A 12,154-nucleotide genomic window follows, 5' to 3' on the forward strand; every position below is an offset into this window, starting at 1 on the left:
AAGCTGGTTATTTAAAAATGAAGACAACAACTCCCATGATCCCTTGCTACTTCACACCGTCATCACACGCCGTCTTTTGTTATTGTTTTGATTGAGAGACCTCTAGCGGCTGAAATTACATATTGTGCATTTAACTTGATTATATCAGTTCTTCATTTAACTCTATTATAACAGTAGAGGAGACCAAGGACAGTTGTAACACTTTTTGCAATTTTCCCGATAAATCAAAAACCATGTAACTGGTACAGTCCATTTGCTATATTGTAAACTTCAATGAGTCAGCTAGTGAAACAATGTATTTAAATGGTTTTATGAAATATGTACAGGTTGCTAAACTGATTTAAATACAGTCACTCCACTGTTACAACTGTCCCAGTCTACACACATGCCAGGGACAGTTGCAACATGTCTAAAATATATATAATTAATCAATCAAATACTCAGAATGAAAAAGATTATTTAACATTCATGTTATTGTGACTATACATTTATTTTTTTAAATAATGAATACCTTTTTTCACACTACATGACAAAAAAGAGGGGAAGCCATCAAATTATAATGCAAGAAAATTATTGAATGATTAGTACACACATCCTCAAAAAAGTTTCAACATGAAATCAAAATGGATTAGTTTGAGGACAACATTCAGTACAGCGTCACATGGCAAATGCCGTATGATTTGGCCACTGTCCTGACTGATTTGCCCCGTTTTATGGCATCTGAAGCCCTCTCCAACAAAGGAAGTAGGACTCTCCTTTCTGTCTTCCTCTTTCTGATATTTAGCATGCTGTAAGCAAACACGTGTTTCCACTGACTATTAGCATGCAACTGATTATCATTAACTTAGCATGTAATTTTATGACATTTTACATTTAATTTGCTATCTATCTATCCAAGCCCATCTATCCATCCATCCATCCATCCATCCAGTTAGTTTATGTAGGCCTTATATAAAAGGGATGGTGTAACAGTTTAGGCGGTGTAACGCCTTGTTACAACTGTCCCAGTATCACCAGCCATGCTTTCACCTCATGTGATCTAGCTTGACTGCTAGTTTGACATATGTTAGCCATTTCTATTTTTAGCTTACAAAACAGTGATTCTAATAATACTTGTTTGGATTCCTAGACTTTTGAACTCAGTACAGTATCCAAAAAATACATCTGCTAGAAAAGTTAATTTTTTACCTCAAAAAAACACTTTTACTAGTAACTTTCTCTGGGAGTTTCAAACGTGGCTCCTTTTTTTGTAAGCAAGAAGACAATCTAACTGAGCATGTGTAGTGAGTGTAATCACTGTAGCTTGTTTCTGATTGGAGGAATTCAAGGTGTTACAACTGTCCCATGTTACAACTGTCCCTGATCTCCCCTACTTTAACTTTATATAACAGTACTTTATTTAAATTTATCATAACAGTACTTTAACTTTATTATAACAGTAGTTTATTTAGTAGTTTAGTATTTTAGTAGTTTACAGTAGTTTAGAGGAAATTTCAAAATAATGATTGTGTATCATGATATAGCCTAAAAATATTGTTATTATGTTATTATATTATTATATTATTATATTATTTATAGGCCATATCGCCCAGTCCTATTATCAACATATACATCAATACCAATACCTCTATAAAAGGCTAGATAGAGTTTGTTAGCTTGGCCAGGGGCTGCAGGTGAAGCTAATGTTGTCTTATCTACATGTTGTGTCTTCTTAGCTAGCAAGTCACTACCCTATATGAAGGAATTTCCTGGTTTTGTTACTGTGGCTTCACTGAGGATGGGAATTCTGGAGTTGTGCATGCAGTCACCAGAGCAATACATTTTGCTGTTGACAGCGAATGCCTCCAAACCCCTGGCTTGTTGCTGAACCAATGTCTCGTTTTCTTTTTCTACATTTTTTTTAATGCAGAAGACGTGACATGTTGTTTGAGGCACTTTTGATGAAGCAGGAAAAAACAGAAAGTAATATGACAGCATAAATAATTCATTCAGTTTTTTTTTGAAAATTGCCCAACAAAAACATGATGTGAACATGTCACAGCTTGAAATCTGAAAAGAGCACACCACCAGACCAAGGAAATAGCTTTTCTGGGTCTAGTGGCATACTTTCTCTCTCTCTGCCTTTTTCCTCCTAGTCTCTGGCTGCTCTCTGCAGTTCCTCCACCTCCGTCATCATCTCTACACACAATGGCAATTGCAAACTGCATTCCTCGAAGCCATACCTCATAGCTTGTTGCCATCACAGACAATGCTGTTTTCAGAGGAGGGTGAGAGGAAAAGCTTGGTGATTTCATCCGGTTGTTGTTTGTGAATACGAGGGGAAAGAGGAAGCTGCAGTGCTGTTGAGGGAATCAAGGTGGGAATGCTATGCAGGGTCGATGAGACGGGAAAAGGCAGAGCTGGTACTGTCGATGAGCTGTGTGTTTGAACAGATGTCCCTGCACCGAGGCTGGAGGATGACAGGAAGAGGCTGGCACCAGGAAGGCCCGGCCAACAGGAAACAGACAAATAATGTAGCTCTCACTTTGTCACTTTTTTTCTTTTCACTCTCTCCCTTGCCGCTCCCCACCCCTCATATCTCTGTTCCTTCTGTTCTGTGCACTACTGCCAATAAACACACTTTGCCTTCTTTTGACTCATTTCCCCACCATCTTATTTCTAGTTAGAAAACAAAGAGTCTGAAATATCAAAGAGGGGGTATATTAGGTCAAATCCAGGACAAGAAAAAGCTAGAGGGAATCACCTGCGGTCAAAGAAAAACGAGCTCTAAATCTTGCAGCACGTCTAGAAAAACACCCGGACAATAAAAGGCAATCAGGCGTTGATTCTAATCCCACATCTGCTTGTGATAATCCACGCAGCTAGTCAAGCGTGCACCCTAACCCCCGCCCCCCTACCCCCATCTCATCTACACCCAATCACCCCCTCTTTTGTCCACTGTACCCAAAACATTCCTTCACTTCTCAATTTAATGCATGAAGTCAGGCCCATGCATTCAACTTTTCATATAGTGAAGAAGTGTTTCTTATTGTCCACTAACGCAGGCATGGATGGCAAGAGATGACTCTAAATAATGAAACATTGTTAGCTTAATATTGATTCATGACTTCTCTGTTATTATTTTTATTTTATCCTTAACTGTGACAAACCTAATAAGGTCGGTTTCAATATTTTTGTTGAGACCATGATGGACACTGAATGATTATCCCCATCCCTGAGGTATTTTGGTTCAGTTTCAGCTATAAACTTAGCTATGAGCCATCAGTGGTTGGTTAGCAACACAAGAAGAGAACCAGGTTGAGCTCCACCATGCAGCAAGTGCAAGTGATGAGACTGTGGGGGTCAAGTTCACCGGGGTTTGGCTTAGTACAACTACTGTACTGAGCCATAATATTCAAAATGACTGTTTTAACATCTTTTCACTTTCTGATACATCTTCACCAACATGCATGTGTTACCATGGTTACCAAATGATCCTGCATAATTATATAGATTGTGTTTGAATCACTAAGGCAATCCCTTCGTTTGAGATTCCCATCAGCAGATGGATCAGAAAGTAGTTTTTCTTTTGAATTCATACTAAAGTCTCATATCATATGACTCATATCTACTATCTGTTTCACTGGAAGCACATCACAGTCAGCTTGTTACGGAATGAAACACACCTTTTCAGGCGGTCTCACTCCGGATGTTTGGTCTCACACAAAATTCGAAGGAAAGTATTCGAACCATCCATCTTCTCTTTTGAGGCACAGTTTATACTTCAGGAGAGCGAGGTTGGTGTGACACCACTAATGCAATAGCTTCCTCCATTCTGGACTCTCTGGCTCCCCTCCCTGAAAGGACAGCACTGAAAAGATGCTTTGCTGTCGGTCAGCGGTGCAAATTTGCATGTTAAAGTCCACGCACATTAGTTAAAACTCTTTGCAAAAGATGCGTGTGGGTTTACTTCGCCATGAAGTACACACATTGAAAAATGACAACAGTGCATTGATTTCCAATTACATTTTACTTAATGCACCTTCAATAGAAAACCAGCATCTGTGAGCCTGATCCATCAATCAAACCTCATTATTCACACCTGGGAGCACTGCAGCTGTGAGCTCAGATACAGTCAGCAGTGGGCTTTACGCCGCCATGTGAACACGCACTGTGAAACCTTTTTATGGGACTTTGCAGATTCAAGTGTATCAGGGCTTTTCTCTTCATTCAAAATTAAAATAAGATAAAGAAGCAGATGATGCAAGAGCTCCAAAGTAATAATCAGTGGGAGTGGGTACAAACTGTAGCCGGCAAGGGGACACATTAATTAGGATATGTGCTGACACAGTCATCAGGGAGAATTTACTGCATGAACATTCTCTCTGTGTTGCCTCTTACTGTGAAGTTTTTAAAGCTGGTCTCATATTCAGTAACACGTCAAATTATGTTGACTTCATTATGTCTTATACTGGAAAAATTACACAAACACACACAGACTAATGCACACATACCTGCTTCCACATACAGTGCACAACACGTGCCTTTTTTTTCTCAGATGTGCACTGATCCACAGGTGTGTGATAAGGCTTGGCAGGTAGCAGAGAGTGAGGTCAGAAGCCCGTGTGTGTGTGTGTGTGTCTCTCTCTAATTGGAGTGCAGGGTGGAAAGCCTCGATGGAAACATCTGTCTATCCTCCTTCACTCCACTGTCTTTTCATGCTGCTAACTTCTATCCCTTCAAATCCCTCTGTAGGGTCGGACATGTACAGCTCATGTCGACACGGATCATTTGAGGGAGGTGGTATGAAGATGGGAGACCTGACGAAGGTTAGAATAGGCAGTTTCTTGTAATACTGTATATGCACACAGACACATTCAGGAGCACACACACATAAATACTAAATGATAAAGCAGAGTTATGTCAAATAAACATTTAGACACATAACAGACAGATGCCTGCACCAACACTGAAAACTGAAACACTCAAACAGCAATTTTTCACAATTTTATGATATTTTAAAGATAAAACGATTCATCGAAAAAGTAATCAGCAGATTAAATGATACCTGTATATGAACAATGACAAATAGTGCACTTGGGTGCATTGCACCAGAGTCAGAAATTGTCTAAAATAAAATTAGAATTTTTAAGATGTCATTGTATCAAACCCTGTTTTTGATACTGATGGTCAATGTTTTTTGCAACCGCAATTCAATAGATAGGTTTCCATCCACCCTTTTTAAAGAGCTTTTTCAATTTGCACATAAAAAACACAGGAGTGGGAGCGCACCAGTAGCCAAATGGTTACTGCACATGCCACATATCTGCAAAGTCCCTGATTCAAGTCTGGCAAAGGACCTTTGGGCATGCCATACACATCTCTCTCTTTCATTCAGCATCTTTGCCAATAACTTTCCAATAAAGGCAAAAAAAAAAAGCATAAGTGGAAACCCTGGTACTTTGGAAAAAATCAAAATATCGCAAAAAAACACTTACTCTTGGATGATGTGGAAAAGCTAAATGTGACAAAGTGAAACGAAAACAGATTTATCAAATAAATGATGAAGTACAGGAAGCATGTGACTTAAATGTCAATACGTGTCTGTATAACTGACACAGAGCTGTTATCAAAACACTTCCGAAAGCGAGAAGCTGTGATGTTGCTGTTCTCTCCGTCACCAGGATTTGTGTCACATTCTCCATCGCTTCAGATTTGACTGATTGTCTACACAAAATGTTAATTGGTGTGTTTCAGACCCAAAGTCTAGTGCAGGGGCGCATATATTTTAACTTCATGGTTGAAATATTATCTTGAAATATTCCCATATTTATGACTTTGTCTTTCTAGTATACAGTACATTGCCAATTATTCTCTTCTCTCTTCCTGTCCAAACAATATGTGCATCACTTGAGCATATCATTTAGCTGCAAAACTTTCCAAACTGTCATTTTTTTCATTTTGTGTAGAGTTTTTCATGACCACACCGACACAGGGCCTGAACTGTTCTGTTTTAGTCTGGAAAAAAGGTGAATCTTTACAAACACAATACAGCAATAATAAAGCAGTCAGTTATACAACGTAACAGCAGAACTCTCTAATCCTGCTCATTCATATTTTTAATATTCATATTGGATTAGTCACAGATTTGACTTGACCTTGGTTTTACCTAAACATGGCACATTTGAACTGTTTACATAGTGTATATTTATTATTAACAGCCCTTTCCTTTGTATTTGTGTATTGCTGTGACTGCTGCTAATGATACGGAGCACTATAGGAGCTTAACTGTGCTTTTGTAGGCGAAATTTTGCCTTAATTCAGTGATTTCAAACTTGAAATTTATGTCCTTGATAGTATCAATTCTTTTATTTATTTGCAAAAAATCTTCATTTAATGTTTCAAAATAAAAAAGCACAAATTCCATGTGGGTGTGTATCAGTTCTTGAGCTATGAACACACTGTCCAAACGTTCAAACTGAAATTCCCTGTTCACCAGAATAGCAAGCGATCAATAGTGAACACAGCAAGTTTTGAAGTCCCAGCCCCCTGACTAGATGGAACAAATATTCCTGCTTCCCCGAAGAGTTCAAACCCAACAGGGAACAGAGTAACAAAATAAAACCCGGCCCAAAAACATATCAATGTGTTTTTCTCTCTCACTACTCTCGTACACACAGACGTGATCCAAATAAAGATCTCTTTGCTGAGTTGATCATGGAGAACACCAGGTCCACAGCAGCCTGTTGTCAGGGATTAAGTGGCTGCTATATTTGCCAGAGAAAATCCTGCGCTCAGTATTGCTTCATATAAGGAGGTGACATTCACCCCGGCTCATACACATGTACAGAGGCTGCGGCAGGCTCTCCACACAGACCAGTAGCCCTTCGACCTGTGCAAACAATTTGATTTGGACAGGTCAGACCAAATTAAGCATCAGAGCTGATAGCAGCCGCAGTGAAAAGTCAGAGGCCAGGTGTGCAGTGTGTGAGCCCTGACATTGTTTCTCTAATTGGGTCCATGTTCATTTGATTCACCAGTGAATGTGATGATTCACTGCAACTGTGAGCCAGGTGCTAAAAGCAAAAAATCTACACTCAGCCTCCAGTTCAGCATCAGGGAGGTGTTTCTAATATCTTGTAGTCAGTAAATCAGGTAAATGTGGTGTCTGGATCTATCCATCCCTCCATCCATCCCTGCTTCCATCCATCCATTCATCCATTCATCCATCCATTTGCAGTACCTGTGCAGTGCGAAGCGTGAGAAAGATGAGGACAGCCCTCCACAGGATGAATGACATCATCTTCATCTGGATTATTGCCCAGGTCAGGGTCTCTTTACAGCTGGGTGAGCCCCAACCTGTGTACAGGAAGTGTGCACTTCAAATTAAAATACATCTGCAGCAGCACAGTGGTTCACTGTGACACCACAGTACAGTGAGCAGTAATGAAACACATAGTTAACAAGGCTGGATTAACCCACTAGTTGGCCCCTATTGGCCCTGCACCCCCCCTCTGTTTCCGCCACACTCTGTGCACTGTGTTTATATATGGTAGTAATTAGTTTGCGGTACATTTAATATTATATTAACTATTTATTAAAATGCATCATGTAAGCCTAATATAAAATAAAATAACAAAGTCTTTAAAGGGCCACTCCACCAATTTTACATAAGAAGCTCAGTTTACTCGACATACAGAGTACAAGTCAGCCTGTGTAAACAGTTATATAATGTCTTCTGTAGCTCCCACAGCTACAGAAGACTGAGGAAAATAACCTCGATGATGTCATAGTGATGTCATGAATGTTATCTCAACATTGGCTTGGAAGCTATAAATTTATAACACAAACTCTGTTACAAACTGGGGTTGTGGAGTTTGAAAGATGTTGGCGTTCACCGAGCACGGAGGGTCTAATGAAAGATGCTAATGCTTTATGAGTTGCATTATGGGAAATGTAGGATCCAGAGCTCGCCCCATACTAAACACTAAAGATGTCGGTCTCTGCCGCATCAATTTTGACCATACCTTTTTAAAATATGTCTCACGCAAGTATGCCCAATTTTATGCAATATCACTCCCTGAAACCCTTATAAAACTGGATTTTATCTCAGGGGCCCTCGACAATGTGGGGCCTCAAGATTACATAATAATGCAGGTGTTAGTTTAAGGTCTTTATCATTTCTGTGTATAATGAACTTTAGCAGTGCACACAGTATTAACAAACTCAAACTATGCAATTAATGAAATCACCACAATCTAATTACTGTACCACACAGTGAACCAGGAGCCTTTGAGGGCCCCTGGTGGTCTGGGGCTCTGGGGCGGCTGCCCACTTTGCCTGCTTGGTAATCCTGCCTTTACAAGTTATTTACAATTTGTCAGTGAAAAGCTAAACATTTTATTGATTTTCTAATATTGTCTTTTTACTTCTGTTGCAAGACAACAGACAAAATATCAACATACATGACTAGATATTCAAAACATGATAATCAATGAATCATTTATTAATAGGAAAACAAATAGATGTCTACAGTTGTAGATATAAAGATGAGATTGTATACTGACTGTCTGGCTTTTAGACTGTTTTTCAGGCAAAATCAGCTCTTTCAAAACATCAGTTTGGAGAATTTCCGCTTGTGGCATTTTTCATTATTTTTTGACATTTTATAGATTTAATTATTAATGATTAATTTTTAATAATTAATTTATTCAATAATGAAAATAAATGATAGTTATTGATGAAGTCAATTCTAGCCGCCAAAGTCACACAGCAGCCCCTTGAGAACATTAGAGGAGTACTGCGTTACAGGGGGGGTCTTGTTGGTGTTGAAAGGGAAATTCACCTGCAGGAACACTGTACAGAGCCACAGCGACGGCACGGGGCTGATTTGGCTTCATGTATTTTTTTTTTTCTTCTTAGCAGTACCATGACGCGTGTGCACAGATCACAGCAAGTTTGTAAGTTTCTAAACGTAAAGCGAAATCTTCCAGGACTCTGACTCTGTTCACGGCATCATGCGCATCAGCAGCATCAAGACCTGACAAGAGTGAATTTGGCAAATAACTAACGGCAGCAGCTGCAGGTAAACGGTGCTGCTGCTGCCAGCCTGATGTGTGAGTGTGTGTGTGTTTGGGGAGATATAAACACCTTACCTTCTGCGCTCCCTATGCGCTCATGTGGAGATGCAACATCAGTTTATTCTCCAAAAAACAGTCCGATTGTCCTCAAAGCCCCGATCCCCGCCGTCCACAGCGCGAGACAAACACAGAAACGTCCAAAAAGTGAGAAACCGACGAGCTGTCAGAGAGATCAACGCGCCGGTACTTTACGTCTCCAGCTCCGAGCGGCGCACAGACCGTCTGCCAGCCTGACACACAACTTGGGACCACAGTCAAGTTAGACACTGCTATACAACTTCCGCCCATTACTATCAACGTAAAACAGATACAGAAAAACGCGCTGAAATAACTTAAGTACAACTGGTATGTCTGCTTTAGTTAGTGTTTGTCTCATCATTTATTCGTGTATTATTTTATTTAAATCTCTTTATAGTTTGTATTGTTTTATTATTTATTTGTCAATTTGTGCCCTAGTTAGACTATCCACTTGCTTATTTACTTTAGTAGTCCATCAGTCATTCTCTAACCAGAGGCTAACACTGGTAAAAGCTCAGTCAATATGTCCATGTGTGTCCCCATATGGGTTAAATGTGGACTACATGGGTATAAAGTGTGTGTGTGTGTGTGTGTGTGTGTGTGTGTGTGTGTGTGTGTGTGTGTGTGTGTGCAACCCTGTCTCCTAGAAATTACATTCATAGTATCCTATGTATCATGGGTCCCATGTAGCAAACTCACATTCCCATATAGCTGAAAAGCGAACTATCAGTGTGCGTGGGTAACAACACAACAATGCTACTAGAATAGAGGGCTATAGGAAAGTGGCAAATGCCTAATTGACTGCATGATATCAAATCAGATTTTATGTTATTTTTATGTTTTCTGTCTTACATAATATGTGTTTTAAATCTGTTTTTAAAAAAAAAAAAAAAAAAAAAAAAAAGATTTAAATATAGGTAAGTAGGTTGTGACCTGTTATCAGCCTCTTCATGGGGCCTTTTGGTCAGTATGGGCCCCGCCCTCATATAACTGTTGCACAGATCCTAAAAGGTTATTTGAGGATAAAATGCTGTCAAAAATCCATCAAGCCTCAGCTTATATCAACTTAATTAATCAAAGTGTAATTTATTCAGTGTAATATTATGTTTGGCTATGAGACAGTAAACATACAGCAGGAGGTTTCATTGTGTCATTTGAAATGTCAAACTGTAATTATATGTGTGCTTTATGAGCTTTTCAGCTTTGCAGGAAGAATCATTTCACATTCTAGCAAAGGACTGTAAATTCAAATTAGGCTAACTCTGGAACATACCTTTTAATAAATGTTAATATGTAAAGCATACAACCATTTGTCATCATTGACTAACATTCATGTGGAAACCAATCTCCCTGATTTTTAAATATATTTTTTATGTGTAGCTCTATAGATTACTGTGTGAATTCCTCACTCACTTTGTGTTGTTCTTTCCAAGGTGATAAGCATATGCTTTAATTGTGAAGGGTACATCAGTGGGTTTCCGGCACCGCCCTGGTTGTCTCTAGCAGCTTGATGCAGCGCTGCGTAGGCGAGCCTGATGACCAACCCCTCTGTCCCATGCAGTGTGGAGGAGCAGAGAGCATATGGAGCAGCAGTCATTTCCATCATATCAATGTAGTTAGTGTGTGTAACATACGTGCTCTCCGGAGATTCTATTTGATGTTCAGTTTATATGTTCACCTCATATGTCTCCTACATACAATTTCTGTGTTATTAAATATTCATAATATTATACTTATACTGTATTTACAGTGGAATATATAAGACCACTGTGATCACACTACTGTCTCAGGGGTCTATGAGAGCCCCAATCCAGGACCCCCGAAAGCTTCAGCTGTACTGTGTGATATTTGATTTGTGGTAATGTGCTTAATTGTAACTTTGTTTGGAAATATGGGAATATGGACAACTAAAGCACAGTATCAACTGATGTTACCAGTCTTAAGGTGGATCCTCCTTAATTAAAACACAGTAAACCATCATATTCCAACAATAATGTACAGTTTGAACAGGGAAACCCAGGAGCCAATCTTTGCCTCACATACCTGCATTTAGGTACAATTTTGGACCAATTTTATGCAACTTTATACTTCTATTTCTCTACATTTCAGTTGAAAATATTGTACTTTTTACTTTCTTTCACATTTATCAAGACGGCTAGTGATAATGTTACAGATGAAGAGTTTACATTATGATCAATGTGATACTAGTTATAAATTATGCTTATAATATTATAGATTATAGAATTGTATAAGAAGTAGTTACAACTCCCACTCAAACAGTTACAACATTAAAAACTCTACTTACTTATCAGAGCATCATTATCCAACTTTATATAACATTGACTATAACCATTGTGCCAACATAATGACTACTTATATTCAATACTTTTAACATGAATTTTCCTGATATCTTCTGCACTTTTACTGCAGTAAAAAATTTGACTCAGAACGTTTATTTGTAACATTTTACAGTGTAGTATAAATGCTCTGAATACTTCTTCCACCACTTTTATTTCCAGAGCATCATTTTGCTAAAAATACTAAAAATTGTCACCATCTATATCATCATCTCACCAGCAAACTTTCTATGCAAGCCCATTTTGAAGAAACTTACAAGAGAGGTGTACGTGGATGTTTTAAGATGAAACGCTGACACAGCTGAGGGTTGAAGTCATAGTGAAATGATGTGGTCTGACTGGGTCAGTTTCACATCCAGTAGCCTGGTTTCTGTCAGCGTCCATCATTCACCTGAGTGCAATACACACACTGTGATTATTCCCATAGTTCAGCCAAACAGAGCTCCCTGCCATCAAGCAGGGGGGATCAAAGGGTGTGTGTGTAGGCTTACCTCCCACACACACACACACATATACACACCCCAGCACACACACTACCCCGAGGCTTTTATTATGAGGTGAAGAATAGAAGCTGGCAGTGTATGAAGGGACTGGGTTTGACTTTGACTAATGAGAACATCATAAAGCTTCAGTCAGCCAGCGACCTCAGAGACCTCCGCT

At 39.1% G+C, this 12,154-nt stretch overlaps 1 protein-coding gene across 3 annotated transcripts in view; it reads right to left on the reverse strand.

Annotated features, from left to right (window-relative positions):
* The window catches only part of adamtsl3 (ADAMTS-like 3), a 296,275-nt gene extending 286,920 nt beyond the window's left edge, over positions 1-9,355 (reverse strand). For all 3 annotated transcript variants that reach the window (XM_042405614.1, XM_042405652.1, XM_042405660.1), the window contains exons 1-2: positions 9,135-9,355; positions 7,223-7,338 (exon numbers count right to left, since the gene is read on the reverse strand). In XM_042405614.1, coding sequence (XP_042261548.1) covers positions 7,223-7,288 — 66 coding nt within the window. In that variant the 5' untranslated portion in view covers positions 7,289-7,338; positions 9,135-9,355. The remainder of the gene's footprint in view (positions 1-7,222; positions 7,339-9,134) is intronic.
* Between the last annotated feature and the right edge of the window lie 2,799 nt (positions 9,356-12,154).

This window comes from Thunnus maccoyii, chromosome 1 (assembly GCF_910596095.1).
Source record: "Thunnus maccoyii chromosome 1, fThuMac1.1, whole genome shotgun sequence".
In the NCBI taxonomy this organism is placed as follows: domain Eukaryota; kingdom Metazoa; phylum Chordata; class Actinopteri; order Scombriformes; family Scombridae; genus Thunnus; species Thunnus maccoyii.